This window comes from Oncorhynchus gorbuscha, linkage group LG08 (assembly GCF_021184085.1).
Source record: "Oncorhynchus gorbuscha isolate QuinsamMale2020 ecotype Even-year linkage group LG08, OgorEven_v1.0, whole genome shotgun sequence".
Classification (NCBI taxonomy): domain Eukaryota; kingdom Metazoa; phylum Chordata; class Actinopteri; order Salmoniformes; family Salmonidae; genus Oncorhynchus; species Oncorhynchus gorbuscha.
The window spans coordinates 24,132,470-24,158,681 of NC_060180.1; the positions used below are offsets into that span (position 1 = coordinate 24,132,470).

The 26,212-nt window shown below is 46.1% G+C and overlaps 1 protein-coding gene across 3 annotated transcripts in view; it reads left to right on the plus strand.

Annotated features, from left to right (window-relative positions):
• The window catches only part of plekhh2 (pleckstrin homology domain containing, family H (with MyTH4 domain) member 2), a 79,722-nt gene that overhangs the window by 32,660 nt on the left and 20,850 nt on the right, over nt 1-26,212 (plus strand). For all 3 annotated transcript variants that reach the window (XM_046358894.1, XM_046358895.1, XM_046358896.1), the window contains exons 3-7: nt 7,141-7,203; nt 7,925-8,074; nt 8,311-8,394; nt 8,634-8,715; nt 8,801-8,980. In XM_046358894.1, the coding sequence (XP_046214850.1) occupies nt 7,141-7,203; nt 7,925-8,074; nt 8,311-8,394; nt 8,634-8,715; nt 8,801-8,980 (559 nt within the window). The remainder of the gene's footprint in view (nt 1-7,140; nt 7,204-7,924; nt 8,075-8,310; nt 8,395-8,633; nt 8,716-8,800; nt 8,981-26,212) is intronic.

Sequence of the window (26,212 nt, forward strand, 5' to 3'; positions counted from 1 at the left end):
AGTGGTAAGCAACCTGACACTCCTGAAACCTATAGCTGTGGCCATTGCACAGATTGAGGGAGACAATGCCATCCTGTCTGATGTTCCGACTTACACGCCGCAGCGTACAAGTATGCTGGCAAGATCATTCTGTTTGATGCAGAGATCAACAAGGCCTATGGCATCATCACTACTGTGTCTCGCCACCTTGGCCTGGATGAAGGCAAGGTTCTTGGCAGTCTGTCGAAGTACACTTCCAAGCAAGGGCTTTGGGATGGAGATGCAATATGTCAGTCATGCCAACATATCCCATCAGCCACCTGGTGGAAGGGACTTTGTGGATCTGAGGCTCTTTCCCCTGTTGCCTTCATCATCCTCCAAATCCCACCAACATCAGCCCCCTCAGAGCGCAACTGGTCCTTGTTTGGGAACACACACACCAAAGCACGCAACAGGCTGACCAATACAAGGTTGAAAAATTGATGGCCATCCGGGCTAATTTGAGGCTTTTTGAGCGTGACAATGAGCCATCCTCAACAAGGTTGGAAAGTGACAGTGAAGATGAGGCCTCAGAGTCTGTTGTTTAAGAGGTGGACATTGAGGAGGAATCATAGAATCCTGAGAGGGAGACAACCAAAGCTTTAGACTATCATATTGCAGATGTATGTTAAAAACATTTTTGAGAGTTGCGATGGATCATTGGGGATCATTCAATATTCTCTTTCTTTTGTTGTCCAGTGAAATCATCCCATGTGAAGAGTCAACTCATTTAATTAAAGATCAATTCATAAATATTTTTTTTTTTCTTTTGGAACGATTTAATCATTTGCTTATCTACTTATGACAAGGTAAAATGTTTATGTTTGTCTCCATATGATATGGTAAATATATCCAATGCAAATAAAATCTACATTTAAAATGGTATTACTATTCATGTGCATATATTTCCGTTAATTCCCATATATTCCCGTTAATTCCCACGGAAAGTTTCCACCTCTGAATATTCCCCAAAATGTACAACCCTAAGTATAATAGAGAAATCATGCACAAAGTAGCCTACACAATCGCAAAGCACGTGAAATATATTCAAATGCGTTCAGCACACGTAGTCTAGTTTCAGCGGCATGTCATCTGCCGGCAGCAATAGTGCGCAGCTCTCAACTGTTTGTCGAATTTAGCAGCTCACAGAAGAATGACATCGGTAGGAAAGACGTTTCACCCTATGATATCTACCAGTAAATGCTAACTAAGGCAACAATGGCTATGCAAACCAGGTATTGAAAAATATTAGTCCTTAGTCTTGGCTAGTAGGCTATTTGCGATGTGTAATCCAGTCATCATGCCCTGTTTGCATGAACATTTCTAAAAGCTTTCCCAAAAAACCTTCCCAATGAAATGTTGACTGGAATGTAGGCCTGTCAGAATCAGAATGATATAATGCTGATTTGTATCCATGGGGAGGGAATTTGTTTTGCTCAATTGAATTAAAAGGGCAACTACACCCTCCCAGACATTTCTTCTTTTTGTTCTCCCCCAGACGGTCTGCTGATGTGGTTTAAGCATGGTTGTGGACTTAGAACTTAACATTTTAGTATATTTTTTAAAGTGTGATTTTGAGAGTGGAAATCTGACAAATCTAAAGGAAAACAGCATTTTTCACACAGGGTGCCATTCCTTCACACAGGACCCAGTTCTCCAGGCACCACTACACCACTACACCACTGTATAGGTCCGATGGAAAGACATCAGTCCATTAACTCTGACATAATAAGCCAGTAGGTCCCAATCAGAAGAATACAAAAACACAACCAATAGGCTAAGCATTTCCCAATCGAAATGTACAACTAATACTTCCCGTTGCAAAAAAAACATTTAACGTTTAGCACACAAAGTAACCGGTGATCTAGAGTTTAAATGCAACAATGTTTCACACACAAGTTATTTTCAAAGAGATGTGAGCTGCAATAAGAAATTACAGTTCCACTCACCAGATGATGATCATTTGAAACGTAACTTTTTGTTGAAAGTTATTCTTGAAAATGGAGAAGCTAACAAATTAGCAACAATATCCTCCTCGATAACACCTGCTACAGCCGCTGCAAACTAGCCTACAACAAAAGCTAGCTAGCTGGACCGTGGGAAAACTACTGCTCCCAATTGCACAATGACTTTTTGGCCTTCGACCTGTTGGCCATTAGAAGTCAATGTGATTGGTTGATTCCACTGTCGCTCTAAACTTTTCCCCATATACAGTTGAATGATAGATGCCTTCTATCAAGCTTCTGAAGGCCTAGCCAATGGCTAACTTAGCTAGCTAAATGTATCTACCCAGAGACTGCCAAAGACAAAATCTGGTTGAATATGTTTTGTCTTCAACGTTGACCTTTTCCTTTCTAACAAAAACTGAAGAGATTAAATCAGAACATAATTGAAACTAATAATATATCATTCTAAATATTTGTATTATTTTATAAATTCTTAGCCTTTCTCTGAAATTGCAGAAGGCCCTCATTGTTCCCCACTGTGTTTGGGTTTGCATGCACTTTTTACACCATTCTGAATGTCTAGAGAATCCATCTGTTCTTCTGAAATATGAACACAGAAATACCGGTCATGATCTTGAGTTGGACTCGCATTTTTCTGGTATCGGTCTTGACTCTGACACGGTCTCCCCCCCCCAGCTCATAACGGTTTTCTTTCTCTTTCTGTCGCGTGGTGGTCAAAGAAAGTGTGTGAAAACAGTTTGAACAACCCCTCCCTCTCTCTCTCTCCCTGTCTCTCTTCTCTTCAGTTAATGTCACCTCCCCCGGCTCTTACTGGCACCTACCCATGAACCCTGTCTCTTTCCATTCACTGTAACCAGCCCTGTCACCCACTGAGCACCAAACAAAACCAGACATCCATGGACATTGAAAAGTAGTTGACATTTGGTCAACCCAAATCTGAACCAATCCAAGACTTATTTTTCACAAGTTTGGACAGCGCAGTACAATAGAGTAAAGAAAATGATAGCTTAGTACAGTATAGTATAGTACACTAGAGTAGAGTACAGTATAATTTCTTGTACAGTACTGAATTATACTCTACTGTACTGTACTAATCTCTACTCTATTGTACTGTATTGTACTGAACTCTACTCTGCTGTGATGTTCTGTACTGTACTTTACTGTGCTGTACTGTGATGTCCAAGCTTGTGAAACGTAGACGTCTATGATTGGTACAGATTTGATGCCGTCCGGACCAATCAGATTTGGTCTTGTTTTGGGGGAGAATAACACCAAAACATGCAAAGGAGGATATTGCATTTTTCTATGTTTGTGTACCCATTCAGGATACATCGCCATGAAGAGATTGACATTCATAATTATGCATTTGTGTATGGTATAGATCAGGGACCCATGGTGTCATTTTGTTACCAGGTGTTAATCCACTTCTCTTACTGTAGTTCAACCAAAATACATTTTTAGAAATGTATGGTGTCATGTCATAGCTGACACCCCATTCTTTCTGCAGACATCTTTGAATCTTAATTCGGTGTAGATATTTAACAGTTATTGGAAAACGTGGTCACATAAACAACTGAGGGAGATTTTCACTGGAAATTGTTAAAAGCAGTGCTTGTGCATGGAGCTGTGTGGCTCGTGCATGGAGTTGTATGGCTCGTGCATGGAGTTGTGTGGCTCATGCATGGAGTTGTGTGGCTCGTGCATGGAGTTGTGTGGCTCGTGCATGGAGTTGTATGGCTCGTGCATTGAGTTGTATGGCTCGTGCATGGAGTTGTATGGCTTGTGTAGCCCTTTATACTCATACCCATATACGGATTGAAAATGGCAGATTTGGGCTCTGATAAACGCCTAAATTAGAACGCAGTGGCTGTACAGTAACATGCTATACATGACACCAGTGCTCTGACTGCGCTTCACAGCGCTGGATGGGTTTTGACTGACAGCTGTTCTGAACTTGAGCACCTCGCGCGTCAAGACGTTGCCACCATCCCTCCCGCTAATTGGGCAACTTTTGCACGTTTTGTTGTCTGAGTGAGGAAAATGCTGTAAATTATGAAACTGTTCCTTTTCAATTGCTACCATGTTTATGCATATGCTTTTTATATTTCTTCTGTAAGAAGCATCTCAATTTAGCCCTTTGCATATCGGCCAATTCCCACGAGTGTAAAGGGTTAACTTTGCAATCGATGGTTTTTGTTTGGCATACTTTTAAAGTGAAAAATCGGAGTCTCGGCCTCATTATGCCACCATGGAATTGCCTGCCTGTAATTACAGTTCTATTCTCTGCCTGATGCTATATCTGTGCATTGAGATAAAGCTGTGGGTTGTCATTTGTGGACGGCCTTGGGCTCTGGAGAATCCTTCCTAAGAAGATGTGTGTGTGTGTGTGTGTGTGTGTGTGTGTGTGTGTGTGTGTGTGTGTGTGTGTGTGTGTGTGTGTGTGTGTGTGTGTGTGTGTGTGTGTGTGTGTGTGTGCGTGCGTGCGTGCGTGCGTGCGTGCGTGCGTGCGTGCGTGCGTGCGTGCGTGCGTGCGTGCGTGTGTGTTCGTGAGTGCTTGCCTACCTGCCCCTTTGTGTGCATGTGCGTGTGTCCATTTGTATGTGTGTGCAAGGCTGACCCTAAGCGAGATTTGGTTGGGGGGCCCCCACCTAGTGGGCAAAACATTTAAGTGGCCCCCCTCTTGACAAAGTTTTAGCTTAAATTTCCTGCAATTCTTCATATTTTGTCATAGGGCATGGATAACATTTTGCACTTTTAAAGCAAGTTTTCTGAAGTTCTACATATTTTGCCATGGGGTGGGAGAACATTTAGCAAATGTATAACTCATTTCATGCAATCATACTCTCTATATACTTTGCCATGGCGCGGAGAGATAAATTAGCAGTTTTACATCCAATTTCCTGCACATTTTGCCATGGGGTGGGGAGAAATTGTTGAAGTTTTAAAGCTAATTTCCTGAAATTCTGACATAACTTATGCCATATTAATGTGATATCGGAGTGAGAATGACTGGAGATCAGGGCCCCTGAGCACGTGCCCGGTCTGTAAATCTGCCATGATTACTTTTAGATAGCTGGCTAGATTCATTTATCTATCTAAAAATTAGTTGAAACCCTGACTGAGTAAAAAATAAGTAACAAAAAAAAGGATGCCACTTATGCCCTGTGTGTGTGTATGGTGCCGTATTGGAAAGGGGAAAGGGTTCAGTTGCCGAACTCAATGCATTCAACCGAAATGTATCTTCCACATTTAACCCAACCCCTCTGCAGGTTTCATGTGTGTTTTTGATCTGAACACACCCTTTGGTCCAGCTGGCACACCACTGGCCACAGTTATGGTAGTGTGTGTGTACAATTGTGTACAGTCTGCCCCTGCTGTGAATAGGCTCCAGGCCTTCCTTCCCTCTGCCGGAGTTGGAAGACAGAGCGGACCCGACTGGTTCAGACAGGATTTGCTGTGTACCACTGGCTTCACTGACTGCCCTTTTTAAAATATTTCACTAGGTTTTTAGGTCTACTGAAATATCCATAAAACAACGTCCTTGGTTCTTGCTCCCTATGTACACACACACACACACACACACATCCACACGCACACACACACACACACACACACACACACACACACACACACACACACACACACACACACACACACACACACACACACACACACACACACACACACACACACACACACACACACAGAGAAAACCCATACATTACAGTTTTGATCCACATGGCGAGTCTTCCAAACGTATTATTCTCCTGCAATGGAAACTGTGTGTGTGTGTGTGTGTGTGTGTGTGTGTGTGTGTGTGTGTGTGTGTGTGTGTGTGTGTGTGTGTGTGTGTGTGTGTGTGTGTGTGTGTGTGTGTGTGTGTGTGTGTGTGTGTGTGTGTGTGTGTGTGTGTGTGTGTGTGTGTGTGTGTGTAAGGGCATAGCATCAGCTAACCTCTGGGTCCGGCTGGGCTGGGTCCATTTCGCAGTTACTAGAACTAAAGGGAAACACATTGCTGAGTAGAACCAGTGCCAGAGCAATGGGAGTCCAGCAGCAACTCTGGAGCCAGCTCTCCAGTCTATACAGGCTCCACTATAGCCTCACCATGATGTCATGATCCTAGAATACTGGACTGTGTGTGTGTGTGTTTTGGATAGAATGCCGCTGCTGTAATGGGACTTTGTTGCGGCACATTCAAAGGCCGTGTTTGTCAGAGGGCTTGGGATTCTTTATGTGCCTCCTCAGAAGACATTGGTTTCTCTGCCACTTCCGCCACTTTGAGCTGAGGCATTTGACAGGAATGCTACTCATAAGTTCTTCCACATTCCCCGTTCCCACAAAGCTGTGTCTGTGTGCGCGTCAGTGCGTTCTTTCCTTTGTGTGTGTGTGTGTATGTACGCGTGCCCGTGCGTGCGTGTTTCCACTGTTATTGTGACCAAGTGGCGTGCGAAGTGCACTAGATCTGTTAGGCGTCTCGTTGCAGTGTAAACAGTGGTGTTCTCTGGTATTAATGGCGCTCTCTGTGTCTCTGTGGTTTAACACGAGCCTGACAGCTTTCTTAGAGTCCTCTCTGGTCAGGGCACACAAAGGACCGGCTGTAACCGTGAGACTTGTCACCCGTACACTTTCACGTCCAACCAGACTTCCGTGTAACACACTGTAGCCATAACCAAGAGGGGCAGTACAACAGGAGTCAAGTCTCACATAAGTAGGCAAAGAGTTAGTCTTTACTATACAGGTTTAGTGATGACAGATGCATTTTTGTTATGAGTCACATTTTTTTTTAAAATCGAATACAAAATATATTTGCCAATGGATGCTCAAGGCAAGAGCATTTGGGGAATGTAACGGTTCCCTTTTCCATTTAGGAACATAAATCAGGAAGTGTTATCAGTAATGACACTCACTATGTCTAGTATGCACCACCTCCCATTCTTTATTTGGATGTAGTTGTTGCATTTGGGCTTGAGTGGAGGTTGATATTTCTCCTCTAAGTCTGTATAAATATTGTTTTAATGTGCTGGACCAAGAGGGGAATGAACGGTCTCGTTCACATCATTCAGTGCAAGTGAGGGGAGTGGGACTGAGGATGTAGTCAGTGACTGTGGATGTAAACATGGAACATAAACATCGTCCATCATTCTCCCCCTTACAGATTCAGCAGCTGGAGACGCAGGTGGTAGAGGCAGACAAACGTGCCTTCAAAGCTCACCAGCAGGTAAATGAGGTGTGTGTGTGTGTGTGTGTGTGTGTGTGTGTGTGTGTGTGTGTGTGTGTGTGTGTGTGTGTGTGTGTGTGTGTGTGTGTGTGTGTGTGTGTGTGTGTGTGTGTGTGTGCGTGTGCGTGTGCGTGTGTGTGTGTTTGTCACATGTACAGGTAAATGCCAAAATAAAGGCAACACCAACAAAGTGTCTTCATAGGGTGTTGGGTCACCACTAGTTAGAACAGCTTCAATGCACCTTTGCATAGATTCTACACATGTCTGGAACTCTACTGGAGGGATGCAACACCATTCTTGCCTGAGAAATTCCATCATTTGGTGTTTTGAGCCGCTACTCCAGAACCTCCCATAAGTGTTCAGTTGGGTTGAGATCCGGTGACTGAGACATGGCATATGGTTTACACGTTTTCATGCTCGTCAAACCATTCAGTGACCACTCGTGCCCTGTGGATGGGGGCTTTTTCATCCTATAGCCATGGTAGCCAAAATAATGGCCTGCCCACCATTTTTATACATGACCCTAAGCATGATGGGATGTTAATTGCTTAATTAACTCAGGAGCCACACCTGTCCTTTTGGCATACTTTGACATACACCTCATTTACTCAGGTGTTTCCTTTATTTGGGAAGTTACCTGTATATTTCTTGAGCTCATTCTATTATGTGTGATGTGTGCGTATTCATACTCTTTGTAACAGTGTGTGTGTGTCTCTCTCAGGTGCAGTGGATGGAGGAGAAGGCAAAGGCTCCAGACGGTCAGTCAGGTGACTCTGAGGTGCGGTTGTTCAAACGCTGTCAGGACCTACAGTCTCTCCTACAGGAGAAGGATGATGTCATCACCCTGCTGGAGACACAGCTGGAGGAGCAGGTAAACAGTTGTCCCTAGACTTTCTCCCTTAATGGTTAAGTTTAGGATTGTGGGAGGGTAAGCTGATCCTAGAACAGTGTGTGTGACTACAGCTGGAGGAGTAGGTAAAGAGCTGCCACTAGACAGTGATCTAAGGTCAGTTTTGTTCTTTCCCCCCATAATGGTTAAGGTTAGGATTGTGGGGAGGGTATGCTGATCCTAGATCAGTGTTGATATCTGTCTCTCTCCCTTACCAGAAACAGATCCGAGCCCAGGATGCTAAGACTGTGGAGGAGAAAGCAGCGAAGATCAAAGAGTGGGTGATGCTGAAGCTGTGTGAGGTACAGTACATAAAGTGTATGTCCTCACAAGGATAACAAAACAAGGAAAACATTTTGCCAGTCTCCACAAGGAAAAATGCTATTTTAGGCTTAGGGTTGCAATTAGGGTCGGGGATATAGGACTTGCAATGGGAATCAATTGTTTGGCCACCACAAGGAAAGTAAATCAAGCGTGTGTGTATTTGTATAGTATTAGTGTTGATGCTTTTTGGTGTTACAAGAGTTTGTGTTGTTCCCAGTTTGAGGTGGAGAATGCTGCTCTGAGAGAGACCAACATTCAGCAGGAGGCTCAGATCCAGGAGATACAGAAACAGATGCAGGGTAAGGACCACAGGAAAGACACACACACACATCCAAGTCCCCTGGCTAGACATTTTAAAGTCTCCGTTTCATGTATGTGTTACAGCCCTGGAGCAAAAGAGAGGAGTTGGTGTCCAGTCTAAGCCCGGGGAAGCCCAGCGTCTCAGCAGCCTGACGTTTGGCTGTTTCCAGGTACGAGGGAAGAACCCCCAGGTCCTAACAGGCCCCGAGCCCGTCCAGAGGACCCTCAGAACCCAGCCCGAGGCCGAAGCGGGGAACAACACTGGTCAGTCCCTACCTCCTCATATCTACTGGATGACCATCACTGATCATTTCTATGACTCAATGTCGTACTACAGATGTAGGATCTTCATTTGAGCCTGTTTTCTACAGCAGGAAAATTGTCCTGCAGCAACAGGAAATGTGAATTATAATTCATGGAGATTTTTGTAGGTCTTGATACATTTTTCGTTAAGGCAAATCATGTCTGACATTTAAGTAGAAATTACAAAGTTTTAAAAACTTTAAAAACTTTGAATATACTACACGTTTGCATTTCCTGCCCCACAGGACAATTATTAGCATCAGAAGACTGATCAAATTAAGATCCTACATCGTATGTTCTTCATTTCTGGTCCAGGAGAACCACTAGTCCAGTGTATAGGTGAAATGATTGTTCCATTTTATGATACAGGTATCAAACTTGGTACATTAACACTAGATATCTTAAGGAATATTTTAAAGATTGAGGCTGTCTGGGAAGCCTGTCAGTCAATCAGGGTGGCCATTTTAATAAAATGACTGCCATGTGGATTTCCTGGTAGAAGAAAATATGGTAATATCATGCCAAACTAATGTTATCTACCAACTAAAAAAAACACAGATAATATAGACAATTCTGATTGTGACCTTAATAGGGGTCATTTTGACCACAGTCCAGCGGCTACATATTGTTATTTGTCATGGAGCCACCAAATTTAACACATCTGTCAGCACTCTGACAATGGCGTCGGAGGGGATGGCTGCCGTTTTACAGGCTCCTAACCAATTGTGCTATTTTGTGTGTTTTTTTGCCATTGTTTGTAACTTCTTTTGTACATAATGTTGATGCTCTTATGACCGAAAAGAGCTTCTGGATGTCCGAACAGCGAATAACTCACCTCGAACTGGACAAAGGTATTTTCTTTAATGAGTCGGACGCAAAGGATATAATGGCCTTAATCCCCATCATTCACATGAAGGAAATAAAGGGGGCGGAGATCAGGGTGCCTTGTGAGAATTTGTTGGCGAGTGGGTAACCCACCACTACCGTCCGTTCTATTGCTAGCACAGACTAGAATATGGCATTGAGGAGTATACCACCTCAGTCACCGGCTTCATCAATAAATGCATCGACGACGTTGTCCCCACAGTGACCGTACGTACATATCCCAACCAGAAGCCAACATTCACAAGGCCGCGTGTTTACTCCCCTCCTGTACTCCCCTGTTCACCAACGACTGTGTGGCCAAGCACGACTCCGACACCATCATTAAGTTTGCTGACGACACAACGGTGGTAGGCTTGATCACTGACAACAATGAGACAGCCTATAGGGAGGAGGTAAGAGACCTGGCAGTGTGGTGGCAGGACAAGAACCTCTCCCTCAACGTGAGCAAGACAAATGAGATGATCGTGGACTACAGGAAAAGGAGGGCCGAACAGCCCCCTTCACATCGCCAGGGCTGTAGTGGAGGGGGTTCAGAGTTTCAAGTTCCTTGGTGGCCACATCACCAACAAACTATCATGGTTAAACACATCAAGAAAGTCAGGAAGAGGGCATGACAACACCTTTTCCCCCTCAGGAGACTTGATTTGTCATGAATCTCCAGATCCTCCAGATCCTCAGAAGGTTCTACAGCTGCACCATCGAGAGCATCCTGACCAGTCGCATCTCTGCCTGGTATGGCAACTGCTCGAGTATCCGACCATAAGGCACTACAGAGGGTAGTGCATACAGCCCAGTACCTCCAGGCTCTGATCAGGCCCTACACCCAAACAAGGGCACTGCGTTCATCCACCTCTGGCCTGCTCGCCTCCCTACCACTGAGGAAGTACAGCTCCCGCTCAGCCCAGTCAAAACTGTTCGCTGCCCTGGCCCCCCAATGGTGGAACAAACTCCCTCACGACGCCAGGACAGCGGAGTCAATCACCACCTTCCGGAGACACCTGAAACCCCACCTCTTTAAGGAATACCTAGGATAGGATAAGTAATCCCTCTCACCCCACCCCCCCTAAGTTTTAGATGCACTATTGTTAAGTGACTGTCCCACTGGATGTCATAAGGTGAATGCACCAATTTGTAAGTCGCTCTGGATAAGAGCGTCTGCTAAATGACTTAAATGTAAATGTAAATGTACATCACTGGGGCCACGCTTCCTGCCATCCAGGACTTATATAGTAGGCTGTGTCAGAAAAAGGCCCAAAAAATTGTCAATGATTCCAGTCACCCAAGTCATAGACTGTTCTCTAATGCTCCCGCACAGCAAGCGATACCGGTGCACCAAGTCTAGGTTCAATAGGCTCCTTAACAGCTTCTACCCCCAAAGCCATAAGACTGCTGAACAATGAGTCAAAGGGCCACCTGGACTATTTGCAATTACACTCTGCTGCTACTCGCTGTTTATTATCTATGCATAGTCACTTTACCCCTACCTATATGTCCAAATTACCTCGACGAATCTATATCCCTGCACATTGACTCATATTGTTATTTTATTGTGGTACTTTTTTTGTTTTTGTTCCAGCACAGATTTTGTCCATATTTATTAAATTACTTGTGGTTGGACATGGTAAAGTTGCATTTGTGTGTGGATCTGCAACAAAGGAGAGACCTTGTAAGCAGGTTGCATAACGTAAAGATGATGAGGATGAATCTATTAAGCCAATATATCTCAAATAAGGAAATTACATGACCTCTTAATGTTATAACTTAACTAAAATAGACATGGAAACTAGGAAACAAACGTACTCTTAACTTGGACGCACACAACTGGAAAGAAACCTGAGGAATGGCTTGACAGGATTTAAATACCAACTGAAGGTGAATGAGCCTATCAGGGCAGGCCTGATAATTAGTGACAGGTGTGTGGCATTGAGAGGGAGTCAACAGGAGAAATCGACTTGGTTGATCAAGTTCATCTCAGTAGTATGCTGCTCCGCTCAGGGCTTGTGTACAGCTGCCAACCAGCTGCATTTGGCCGTATTGGAAAAGATTCACAAAGCCATATCTCCATAAAACTCTACTCAGCAAACTGGATGTAGTCTGTCACAGTGCCACCCGTTTTGTCACCGAAGCCTCATTTACTACCCATCACTGCGACCTGTATGATCTCGTTGGCTGGCCGTCACTACATATTTGTCACCAAACCCACTGGCTAAAGGTCATCTATAAGTCTTTTCTAGGTAAAGCCCCGACTTATCTTAGCTCACTGGTCACCCAGCAACATCCGTAGCACACGCTCCAGCAGGTATATTTCACTGGTCATCCCCAAAGCCAACATTTACTTCGGCCGACCTTTCCTTTCAGTTCTTTGCTGCCAATGACTGGAACCAATTGCAAAAATCACTGAAGCTGGAAGCTCTTATTTCTCCCTCTCTAACTTTAAGCATCAGCTGTCGGAGCAGCTTTCCAATGGCTGTGTACAGGTACAGTGAATCTGTAAATAGCACACCATACTACCTCACCCCCATATTGTTATTTATCCTATTGCTCTTTTGCACCCCAGTATCTCTACTTGCACATCATCATCTGCACATCTATCACTCCAGTGTTAATGCTAAATTGTAATTATTTCGCCTCTATGGCCTATTTAAATTCCTTACCTCCCTAATCTTCTACATTTGCACACACTGTACATATATTTTTCTATTGTGTTATTGACTGTACGTTTGTTTGTGTGTAACTCTGTGTTGTTTTTTTGTCGCACTGCATTGCTTTATCTTGGCCAGGTCGACGTTGTAAATGAGAACTTGTTCTCAACTGGCTTACCTGGTTAAATAAAGGTGGAAAAATAATAATAATAATATTTGGTTCCTAAAGCCCAATGATGGCTTAAAATGTATGAGGGGGTCTGGAAAACACAATAAAATGTCCCAAAGATGCCATATATACATATCCTTTATTTATTTTGTTGAAAAGTAGTGAAAACGTGGTTTTTATGGATAGTTCCAATAGTTTACAGGTTAACACTCTAAAAGTAATATGTGAAATCTACTAAATCTACTGAATGCAATGATATATAATATGATATTTTAAGTAATTTGACTGGAAACCTGCCCTGTACACGTCACTTTAAGTAAAATCCCATAGGAATGCATTATGTCCAGCTGAGAGACAGGTAACTTTCACAAAGTGAGTCAACTACTACATAAAGATGTATAGTGCCTGTTATGCAGGTGAATGAGGACCCAAAAGCGACTTGGCGAAAACAGAGTCTTTATTCCAGTAAAGGAAATATGCAATACTCCTAGACAAATCGGAGCGGTAAACAAAGCATAAAAAACTAATTCCACTCGTAGTGACGAGGACAGACTGGAGACTCGACCATAAACTGTAGGTTGCCTCGGGAAGGCACCGACCGTAGCAGACTCAGACACCTGCTCACACGCAGCATCTGAGGGAAACACGACACGACAGGGCGAGACAAAGACACAGCACGGTGAACAATATACAAGGATCCGACAGGACAGAAACGGAAGACAAGGGGAGAAATAGGGACTCTAATCAGAGGGCAAGATACGGAACAGGTGTGAAAAGATTAGATGATTGATTAGGGGAATAGGAACAGCTGGGAGCAGGAACGGAACGATAGAGAGAAGAGAGAGAGGGAGGGAGAGAGAAAAAAGGGAACGAACCTAAAAAGACCAGCAGGGGGAAAACGAACAGAAGGGAAAGCAAAATGACAAGACAATATAAGACAAAACATGACAGTACCCCCCCACTCACCGAGCGCCTCCTGGCGCACTCGAGGAGGAATCCTGGCGGCAACGGAGGAAATCATCAATCAGCGAACGGTCCAGCACGTCCCGAGACGGAACCCAACTCCTCTCCTCAGGACCGTAACCCTCCCAATCCACTAAGTATTGGTGACCCCGTCCCCGAGAACGCATGTCCATGATCCTACGTACCTTGTAAATAGGTGCGCTCTCGACAAGGACGGGGGGGGAAGACGAACGGGGGTGCGAAGAAAGGGCTTGACACAGGAGACATGGAAGACAGGATGGACGCGACGAAGATGTCGCGGAAGAAGCAGTCGCACAGCGACAGGATTGACGACCTGGGAGACACGGAACGGACCAATGAACCGCGGAGTCAACTTACGAGAAGCTGTCGTAAGGGGAAGGTTGCGAGTGGAAAGCCACACTCTCTGGCCGCAACAATACCTAGGACTCTTAATCCTACGTTTATTGGCGGCTCTCACAGTCTGTGCCCTGTAACGGCAAAGTGCAGACCTCACCCTCCTCCAGGTGCGCTCACAACGTTGGACAAACGCTTGAGCGGAGGGAACGCTGGACTCGGCAAGCTGGGATGAGAACAGAGGAGGCTGGTAACCCAGACTACTCTGAAACGGAGATAACCCGGTAGCAGACGAAGAAATTCGGCTTGTCACCAAAAGCACTCACAAACTTCTACAGATGCACAATCGAGAGCATCCTGGCGGGCTGTATCACCGCCTGGTACGGCAACTGCTCCGCCCTCAACCGTAAGGCTCTCCAGAGGGTAGTGAGGACTGCACAATGCATCACCGGGGGCAAACTACCTGCCCTCCAGGACACCTACACCACCCGTTGTTACAGGAAGGCCATAAAGATCATCAAGGACATCAACCACCCGAACCACTGCCTGTTCACCCCGCTATCATCCAGAAGGCGAGGTCAGTACAGGTGCATCAAAGCTGGGACCGAGAGACTGAAAAACAGCTTCTATCTCAAGGCCATCAGACTGTTAAACAGCCACCACTAACACTGAGTGGCTGCTGCCAACACACTGTCATTGACACTGACCCAACTCCAGCCATTTTAATAATGGGAATTGATGGGAAATGATGTAAATATATCACTAGCCACTTTAAACAATGCTACCTTATATAATGTTACTTACCCTACATTATTCATCTCATATGCATATGTATATACTGTACTCTACATCATCGACTGCATCCTTATGTAACACATGTATCACTAGCCACTTTAACTATGCCACTTTGTTTACTTTGTCTACACACTCATCTCATATGTATATACTGTACTCGATACCATCTACTGTATGCTGCTCTGTACCATCACTCATTCATATATCCTTATGTACATGTTCCTTATCCCCTTACACTGTGTATAAGACAGTAGTTTTGGAATTGTTAGTTAGATTACTTGTTGGTTATCACTGCATTGTCGGAACTAGAAGCACAAGCATTTCGCTACACTCGCATTAACATCTGCTAACCATGTGTATGTGACAAATAAAATTTGATTTGATTTGATTTGATTTTGATTTGATTTAGGAAGCGAGTTGTGAGCGTATTCTGCCCAGGGGAGCTGTTCTGCCCAAGACGCAGGGTTTCTAAAAGAAAGGCTGCGTAGTATGCGACCAATCGTCTGATTGGCCCTTTCTGCTTGACCGTTAGACTGGGGATGAAACCCGGAAGAGAGACTGACGGACGCACCAATCAAACGACAGAACTCCCTCCAAAACTGTGACGTGAATTGCGGGCCTCTGTCTGAAACGGCGTCTAACGGGAGGCCATGAATTCTGAACACATTCTCGATGATGATTTGTGCCGTCTCCTTAGCGGAAGGAAGTTTAGCGAGGGGAATGAAGTGTGCTGCCTTAGAGAACCTATCGACAACCGTAAGAATCACAGTCTTCCCCGCAGACAAAGGCAGACCGGTAATGAAGTCTAAGGCGATGTGAGACCATGGTCGAGAAGGAATGGGAAGCGGTCTGAGACGACCGGCAGGAGGAGAGTTACCTGACTTAGTCTGCGCGCAGTCCGAACAAGCAGCCACGAAACGGCGCGTGTCACGCTCCTGAGTAGGCCACCAAAAGCGCTGGCGAATAGAAGCAAGAGTACCTCGAACGCCGGGATGACCAGCTAACTTGGCAGAGTGAGCCCACTGAAGAACAGCCAGACGAGTAGAAACAGGAACGAAAAGAAGGTTACTAGGACAAGCGCGCGGCGACGCAGTGTGCGTGAGTGCTTGCTTAACCTGTCTTTCAATTCCCCAGACTGTCAACCCGACAACACGCCCATAAGGAAGAATCCCCTCGGGATCAGTAGAAGCCACAGAAGAACTAAAGAGACGGGATAAGGCATCAGGCTTGGTGTTCTTACTACCCGGACGGTAAGAAATCACAAACTCGAAACGAGCGAAAAACAACGCCCAACGAGCTTGACGTGCATTAAGTCGTTTGGCAGAACGGATGTACTCAAGGTTCTTATGGTCTGTCCAAACGACAAAAGGAACGGTCGCCCCCTCCAACCACTGTCGCCATTCGCCTAGGGCTAAGCGGATGGCGAGCAGTTCGCGGTTACCCACATCATAGTTGCGTTCCGATGGTGACAGGCGATGAGAAAAATAAGCGCAAGGATGAACCTTATCGTCAGACTGGAAGCGCTGGGATAGAATGGCTCGCACGCCTACCTCTGAAGCGTCAACCTCGACAATGAATTGTCTAGTGACGTCAGGAGTAACGAGGATAGGAGCGGACGTAAAACGTTCTTTGAGAAGATCAAAAGCTCCCTGGGCGGAACCGGACCACTTAAAACACGTCTTGACAGAAGTAAGAGCTGTGAGAGGGGCAGCAACTTGACCGAAATTACGAATGAAACGCCGATAGAAATTAGCGAAACCTAGAAAGCGCTGCAACTCGACACGTGACCTTGGAACGGGCCACTCACTGACAGCTTGGACCTTAGCGGGATCCATCTGAATGCCTTCAGCGGAAATAACAGAACCGAGAAAAGTAACGGAGGAGACATGAAAAGAGCACTTCTCAGCCTTCACGTAGAGACAATTCTCTAAAAGGCGCTGGAGTACACGTCGAACGTGCTGAACATGAATCTCGAGTGACGGTGAAAAAATCAGGATATCGTCAAGGTAGACAAAAACAAAGATGTTCAGCATGTCTCTCAGAACATCATTAACTAATGCCTGAAAAACAGCTGGCGCATTGGCGAGACCAAACGCCAGAACCCGGTACTCAAAATGCCCTAACGGAGTGTTAAACGCCGTTTTCCACTCGTCCCCCTCTCTGATGCGCACGAGATGGTAAGCGTTACGAAGGTCCAACTTAGTAAAGCACCTGGCTCCCTGCAGAATCTCGAAGGCTGATGACATAAGGGGAAGCGGATAACGATTCTTAACCGTTATGTCATTCAGCCCTCGATAATCCACGCAGGGGCGCAGAGTACCGTCCTTTTTCTTAACAAATAAAACCCCGCCCCGGCCGGAGAGGAAGAAGGCCCTACGGTACCGGCGTCAAGAGACACAGACAAATAATCCTCGAGAGCCTTACGTTCGGGAGCCGACAGAGAGTATAGTCTACCCCGAGGAGGAGTGGTCCCCGGAAGGAGATCAATACTACAATCATACGACCGGTGAGGAGGAAGGGAGTTGGCTCGGGACCGACTGAAGACCGTGCGCAGATCATGATATTCCTCCGGCACTCCTGTCAAATCGCCAGGTTCCTCCTGAGAAGTGGGGACAGAAGAAACGGGAGGGATTGTCATGTTTGTCATTTATTATCATGTCTTGTCCCTGTGCTCCCCATGCTATTCGTTTCCCTCTGCTGGTCTTATTTGGTTCTTTCCCTCCTATCCCTCTCTCTCCCCCTCCCTCTCTCACTCTCTCGCTCTCTCTTCTCTCTATCGTTCCGTTCCTGCTCCCAGCTGTTCCTATTCCCCTAATCATCATTTAGTCTTCCCACACCTGTTCCCGATCCTTTCCCCTGATTAGAGTCCCTATTTATTCCTTTGTGATCCGTTCCTGTGCCGTCGGTTCCCTGTATTGTATTCACCATGCTGTGATTGCGTTTCGCCCTGTCCTGTCGTGTTTTTGCCGTGATTGTGTATCACCCTGTCCTGTCGTGTTTTGTGCCTTCATCAGATGCTGCGTGTGAGCAGGTGTCTCAGTCGACTACGGCCTGCGCCTACCCGAAGCGACCTGCAGTCTGTGGTCGCTTCTCCAGTTGTTTCCCCTCTACAAGTCTAGAGGATTTCTGTTTTTCCGTTTTGGACTTTAATAAACTCTGTTTCTGTTAAGTCGCTTTTGGGTCCTCTTTCACCTGCATGACAGAAGGAACCGACCAAGGAATGGACCCAGCGACTTCAGACGCTCGTTACACTGCCGTCGAGATCCAAGGAGCCATGCTCGGCAGACACGAGCAGGAATTGTCCGCTGCTCGCCATGCCGTGGAGAACCTGGCCGCTCAGGTTTCCGACCTCTCTGGACAGTTCCAGAGTCTACGTCTCGTGCCACCTGTTACTTCCTGGCCTGCCGAGCCTCCAGAACCTAGGGTTAATAACCCACCTTGCTACTCCGGGCAGCCCACTGAGTGCCGCTCCTTTCTCACGCAGTGTGAGATTGTGTTCTCTCTCCAACCCAACACATACTCTAGAGAGAGAGCTCGGGTTGCTTACGTCATTTCACTCCTTACTGGCCGGGCTCGAGAATGGGGCACAGCTATCTGGGAGGCAAGGGCTGATTGCTCTATCAAATTCCAGAACTTTAAAGAGGAGATGATTCGGGTTTTTGACCGTTCAGTTTTTGGTGGGGAGGCTTCTAGGGCCCTGGCTTCCTTATGCCAAGGTGAACGGTCCATAACGGATTATTCCATTGAGTTTCGCACTCTTGCTGCCTCTAGTGAGTGGAACGAGCCGGCGCTGCTCGCTCGTTTTCTGGAGGGACTCCACGCAGTGGTTAAGGATGAGATTCTCTCCCGGGAGGTTCCTTCAGATGTGGACTCTTTGATTGCTCTCGCCATCCGCATAGAACGACGGGTAGATCTTCGTCACCGGGCTCGTGGAAGAGAGCTCGCATCAACGGTGTTTCCCTGCTCCGCATCGCAACCATCTCCCTCCTCTGGCTTTGAGACTGAGCCCATGCAGCTGGGAGGGATTCGCATCTCGAATAAGGAGAGGGAACGGAGGATCACCAACCGCCTGTGCCTCTATTGCGGAGTTGCTGGACATTTTGTTAATTCATGTCCAGTAAGAGGCCAGAGCCCATCAGTAAGCGGAGGGCTACTGGTGAGCGCTACTACTCAGTCCTCTTCATCTAGATCTTGTACTACTATGTCGGTCCATCTACGCTGGACCGGTTCGGTGCTACATGCAGTGCCTTGATTGACTCTGGGGCTGAGGGTTGTTTCATGGACGAAGCATGGGTTCGGAAACATAACATTCCTTTCAGACCGTTAGACAAGCCTACGCCCATGTTTGCCTTAGATGGTAGTCATCTTCCCAGTATCAAATTTGAGACACTACCTTTAACTCTCACAGTATCTGGTAACCACAGTGAGACTATTTCTTTTTTGATTTTCCGTTCACCGTTTACACCTGTTGTTTTGGGTCATCCCTGGCTAGTATGTCATAATCCTTCTATTAATTGGTCTAGTAATTCTATCCTATCCTGGAACGTTTCTTGTCATGTGAAGTGTTTAATGTCTGCCATCCCTCCCGTTTCTTCTCTCCCTACTTCTCAGGAGGAACCTGGCGATTTGACAGGAGTGCCGGAGGAATATCATGATCTGCGCACGGTCTTCAGTCGGTCCCGAGCCAACTCCCTTCCTCCTCACCGGTCGTATGATTGTAGTATTGATCTCCTTCCAGGGACCACGCCTCCTCGAGGTAGACTATACTCTCTGTCGGCTCCCGAACGTAAGGCTCTCGAGGATTATTTGTCTGTGTCTCTTGACGCCGGTACCATAGTGCCTTCTTCTTCTCCGGCCGGGGCGGGGTTCTTTTTGTTAAGAAGAAGGACGGTACTCTGCGCCCCTGCGTGGATTATCGAGGGCTGAATGACATAACGGTTAAGAATCGTTATCCGCTTCCCCTTATGTCATCAGCCTTCGAGATTCTGCAGGGAGCCAGGTGCTTTACTAAGTTGGACCTTCGTAACGCTTACCATCTCGTGCGCATCAGAGAGGGGGACGAGTGGAAAACGGCGTTTAACACTCCGTTAGGGCATTTTGAGTACCGGGTTCTGCCGTTCGGTCTCGCCAATGCGCCAGCTGTTTTTCAGGCATTAGTTAATGATGTTCTGAGAGACATGCTGAACATTTTTGTTTTTGTCTATCTTGGCGATATCCTGATTTTTTCTCCGTCACTCGAGATTCATGTTCAGCACGTTCGACGTGTTCTACAGCGCCTTTTAGAGAATTGTCTCTACGTAAAGGCTGAGAAGTGCTCTTTTCATGTCTCCTCCGTTACTTTTCTCGGTTCCGTTATTTCCGCTGAAGGCATTCAGATGGATTCCGCTAAGGTCCAAGCTGTCAGTGATTGGCCCGTTCCAAGGTCACGTGTCGAGTTGCAGCGCTTTTTAGGTTTCGCTAATTTCTATCGGCGTTTCATTCGTAATTTCGGTCAAGTTGCTGCCCCTCTCACAGCTCTTACTTCTGTCAAGACGTGTTTTAAGTGGTCCGGTTCCGCCCAGGGAGCTTTTGATCTTCTAAAAGAACGTTTTTACGTCCGCTCCTATCCTCGTTACTCCTGACGTCACTAGACAATTTATGGTCGAGGTTGACGCTTCAGAGGTAGGCGTGGGAGCCATTCTATCCCAGCGCTTCCAGTCTGACGATAAGGTTCATCCTTGCGCTTATTTTTCTCATCGCCTGTCGCCATCTGAGCGCAACTATGATGTGGGTAACCGTGAACTGCTCGCCATCCGCTAGCCCTAGGCGAATGGCGACAGTGGTTGGAGGGGGCGACTGTTCCTTTTACTCGTTTGGACAGACCATAAGAACCTTGAGTACATCCGTTCTGCCAAACGACTTAATGCCCGTCAAGCTCGTTGGGCGTTGTTTTTCGCTCGTTTCGAGTTTGTGATTTCTTACCGTCCGGGTAGCAAGAACACCAAGCCTGATGCCTTATCCCGTCTGTTTAGTTCTTCTGTGGCTTCTACTGATCTCGAGGGGATTCTTCCTTATGGGCGTGTTGTCGGGTTGACAGTCTGGGGAATTGAAAGACAGGTTAAGCAAGCACTCACGCACACTGCGTCGCCGCGCGCTTGTCCTAGTAACCTCCTTTTCGTTCCTGTTTCCACTCGTCTGGCTGTTCTTCAGTGGGCTCACTCTGCCAAGTTAGCTGGTCATCCCGGTGTTCGAGGCACTCTTGCGTCTATTCGCCAGCGCTTTTGGTGGCCGACTCAGGAGCGTGACACGCGCCGTTTCGTGGCTGCGTGTTCAGACTGCGCGCAGAAGAAGTCTGGTAATTTTTTTTCTGCTTCTGCTCCTGGTCTTGCTGGGTCTCAGTCTGTTCCCTGCCATCGCATCTCTCCTGTTCTTGTCCCTGCCCTTGCTGTGTCTCAGTCTGTCCCTAGTTCTCATTTTTTTTTAGAGTAGTACCCTAGTTTCCCTTTTTATCGTTTTTCGTTACGGTCCTGAGGAGAGGAGTTGGGTTCTTTCTCGGACGTGCTGGACCGTTTGATCTATGATTTCCTCCGTTGCTGCCAGTGTTCCTCCTCGAGAGCGCCAGGAGGCGCTCGGTGAGTGGGGGGGTACTGTCATGTTTGTCATTTATTATCATGTCTTGTCCCTGTGCTCCCCATGCTATTCGTTTCCCTCTGCTGGTCTTATTTGGTTCTTTCCCTCCTATCCCTCTCTCTCCCCCTCCCTCTCTCACTCTCTCGCTCTCTCTTCTCTCTATCGTTCCGTTCCTGCTCCCAGCTGTTCCTATTCCCCTAATCATCATTTAGTCTTCCCACACCTGTTCCCGATCCTTTCCCCTGATTAGAGTCCCTATTTATTCCTTTGTGATCCGTTCCTGTGCCGTCGGTTCCCTGTATTGTATTCACCATGCTGTGATTGCGTTTCGCCCTGTCCTGTCGTGTTTTTGCCGTGATTGTGTATCACCCTGTCCTGTCGTGTTTTGTGCCTTCATCAGATGCTGCGTGTGAGCAGGTGTCTCAGTCGACTACGGCCTGCGCCTACCCGGTTTGCGACCTGCAGTCTGTGGTCGCTTCTCCAGTTGTTTCCCCTCTACAAGTCTAGAGGATTTCTGTTTTTCCGTTTTGGACTTTAATAAACTCTGTTTCTGTTAAGTCGCTTTTGGGTCCTCTTTCACCTGCATGACAGGGATAGCAGACATTAAACACTTCACATGACAAGAAACGTTCCAGGATAGGATAGAATTACTAGACCAATTAATAGAAGGATTATGACATACTAGCCAGGGATGACCCAAAACAACAGGTGTAAAAGGTGAACGAAAAATCAAAAAGGAAATAGTCTCACTGTGGTTACCAGATACTGTGAGGGTTAAAGGTAGTGTCTCATATCTGATACTGGGGAGATGACTACCATCTAAGGCGAACATGGGCGTAGGCTTCTCTAACTGTCTGAAAGGAATGTCATGTTTCCGAGCCCATGCTTCGTCCATAAAACAACCCTCAGCCCCAGAGTCTATCAAGGCACTGCATGTAGCACCCGAACCGGTCCAGCGTAGATGGACTGACATAGTAGTACAGGATCTTGATGGAGAGACCTGAGTAGTAGCGCTCACCAGTAGCCCTCCGCTTACTGATGAGCTCTGGCTTTTACTGGACATGAATTGACAAAATGTCCAGCAAGTCCGCAATAGAGGCACAGGCGGTTGGTGATCCTCCGTTCCCTCTCCTTAGTCGAGATGCGAATACCTCCCAGCTGCATGGGCTCAGTCTCTGAGCCAGAGGAGGGAGATGGTTGCGATGCGGAGCAGGGAAACACCGTTAACGCGAGCTCTCTTCCACGAGCTTGGTGACGAAGATCTACCCGTCGTTCTATGCGGATGGCGAGAGCAATCAAAGAGTCCACACTGGAAGGAACCTCCCGGGAGAGAATCTCATCTTTAACCACTGCGTGGAGTCCCTCCAGAAAACGAGCGAGCAGCGCCGGCTCGTTCCAGTCACTAGAGGCAGCAAGAGTGCGAAACTCTATAGAGTAATCCGTTATGGATCGATCACCTTGACATAGGGAAGCCAGGGCCCTAGAAGCCTCCCTACCAAAAACTGAACGGTCAAAAACCCGAATCATCTCCTCTTTAAAGTTCTGGTAATTGTTAGAACAATCAGCCCTTGCCTCCCAGATAGCTGTGCCCCACTCTCGAGCCCGGCCAGTAAGGAGTGATATGACGTAAGCAACCCGAGCTCTCTCTCTAGAGTATGTGTTGGGTTGGAGAGAGAACACAATATCACACTGGGTGAGAAAGGAGCGGCACTCCGTGGGCTGCCCGGAGTAACAAGGTGGGTTATTAACCCTAGGTTCCGGAGGCTCGGCAGACCAGGAAGTAACAGGTGGCACGAGACGAAGACTCTGGAACTGTCCAGAGAGGTCGGAAACCTGAGCGGCCAGGTTCTCCACGGCATGACGAGCAGCAGACAATTCCTGCTCGTGTCTGCCGAGCATGGCTCCTTGGATCTCGACGGCAGTGTTACGAGCGTCTGTAGTCGCTGGGTCCATTCTTTGGTCGGATCCTTCTGTTATGCAGGTGAATGAGGACCCAAAAGCGACTTGGCGAAAACAGAGTCTTTATTCCAGTAAAGGAAATAGGCAATACTCCTAGACAAATTGGAGCGGTAAACAAAGCATAAAAAACTAATTCCACTCGTAGTGACGAGGACAGACTGGAGACTCGACCATAAACTGTAGGTTGCCTCGGGAAGGCACCGACCGTAGCAGACTCAGACACCTGCTCACACGCAGCATCTGAGGGAAACACGACACGACAGGGCGAGACAAAGACACAGCACGGTGAACAATATACAAGGATCCGACAGGACAGAAACGGAAGACAAGGGGAGAAATAGGGACTCTAATCAGAGGGCAAGATACGGAACAGGTGTGAAAAGATTAGATGATTGATTAGGGGAATAGGAACAGCTGGGAGCAGGAACGGAACGATAGAGAGAAGAGAGAGAGGGAGGGAGAGAGAAAAAAGGGAACGAACCTAAAAAGACCAGCAGGGGGAAAACGAACAGAAGGGAAAGCAAAATGACAAGACAATATAAGACAAAACATGACAGTGCCATTGCAGATTGAATCATCTATTATACTCTGAAAGACCCCATTTCCAAAATGACCGCCAGCCAGCTACTTTGGTTCTAGTAGGACAGGATTCACATGGCCATATGGAATAAATGATTGGTACATATACAGCCCAATGATTGCTTAAAATGTTTGAGGTGGAGAACACAATCAAATGAACCAAGTGTCCCTTATGAATGTTTTCTTTAAACGTATGCAGAAATGTGGTGGAAATTGAGAGGATCAAATTTCAGCATGCTCCTAATGATAAAAAAATATTGTGTGATATCTGAGGATTAGAATTATATGTATATACAGTGGGGCAAAAAAAGTGTTTAGTCAGCCACCAATTGTGCAAGTTCTCCCACTTAAAAAGATGAGAGGCCTGTAATTTTCATCATAGGTACACTTCAACTATGACACACAGAATGAGAAAAAAAATCCAGATAGTCACATTGTAGGATTTTTAATGAATGTATTTGCAAATTATGGTGGAAAATAAGTATTTGGTCAATAACAAAAGTTTATCTCAATACTTTGTTATATACCCTTTGTTGGCAATGACAGAGGTCAAATGTTTTCTGTAAGTCTTCACAAGGTTTTCACACACTGTTGCTGGTATTTTGGCCCATTCCTCCATGCAGATCTCATCTAGAGCATTGATGTTTTGGGGCTGTTGCTGGGCAACATGGACTTTCAACTCCCTCCAAAGATTTTCTATGGGGTTGAAATCTGGAGACTGGCTAGGCCACTCCAGGACCTTGAAATCCTTCGTTGCCCGGGCGATGTGTTTGGGATCATTGTCATGCTGAAAGACCCAGCCACGTTTCATCTTCAATGCCCTTGCTGATGGAAGGAGGTTTTCACTCAAAATCTCACGATACATGGCCCCATTCATTCTTTCCTTTACACGGATCAGTCGTCGTGGTCCCTTTGCAGAAAAACAGCCCTAAATCATGATGTTTCCACCCCCATGCTTCACAGTAGGTATGGTGTTATTTGGGTGCAACTCAGCATTCTTTGTCCTCCAAACACGAGTTGAGTTTTTACCAAAAAGTTATATTTTGGTTTCATCTGACCACATGACATTCTCCCAATCTTCTTCTGGATCATCCAAATGCTCTCTAGCAAACTTCAGACAGGCCTGGACATGTATTGGCTTAAGCAGGGGGACACGTCTGGCACTGCAGGATTTGAGTCCCTGGCGGCGTAGTGTGTTACTGATGGTAGGCTTTGTTACTTTGGTCCCAGCTCTCTGCAGGTCATTCACTAGGTCCCCCTGTGTGGTTCTGGGATTTTTGCTCACCGTTCTTGTGATCATTTTGACCCCACGGAGTGAGATCTTGCGTGGAGCCCCAGATCGATGGAGATTATCAGTGGTCTTGTATGTCTTCCATTTCCTAATATTTGCTCCCACAGTTGATTTCTTCAAACCAAGCTGCTTACCTATTGCCAATTCAGTCTTCCCAGCCTGGTGCAGGTCTACAATTTTGTTTCTGGTGTCCTTTGACAGCTCTTTGGTCTTGGCCAAAGTGGAGTTTGGAGTGTGGCTGTTTGAGGTTGTGGACAGGTGTCTTTTATACTGATAACAAGTTCAAACAGGTGCCATTAATACAGGTAATGAGTGGAGGACAGAGGAGCCTCTTGAAGAAGAAGTTACAGGTCTGTGAGAGCCAGAAATATTGCTTGTTTGTTATTGACCAAATACTTATTTTCTACCATAATTTGCCAATAAATTCATTAAAAATCCTACATTGTGATTTTCTGGAATTTTTTTTCTCATTTTGTGTGTCATAGTTGAAATGTACCTATGATGAACATTACAGGCCTCTCTCATCTTTTTAAGTGGGAGAACTTGCACAATTGGTGGCTGACTAAATACTTTTTTGCCCCACTGTATATATCATTTGTACCAAAACAGTGCTTGTATGATAAGTAATGGTAGCCTTAGTATCGTGTCCCATACATTCCATTCAAAAAGGTAGAGTTCTATTAGAATGGCTTCATGTCAAAAGTTTGGGCACACCTACTCATTCAAGGTTTTTTCTTTATTTTATACTATTTTATACATTGTAGAGTTGAAGTCGGAACTTTACATACACCTTAGCCAAGTACATTTAAACTCAGTTTTCACAATTCCTGACATTCAATCCTAGTAAACATTCCCTGCCTTAGGTCAGTTAGGATCACCACTTTATTTTGTTTTTTTATGTGAAATGTAAGAATAATCGTGGAAAGAATGATTTATTTCAGCTTTTA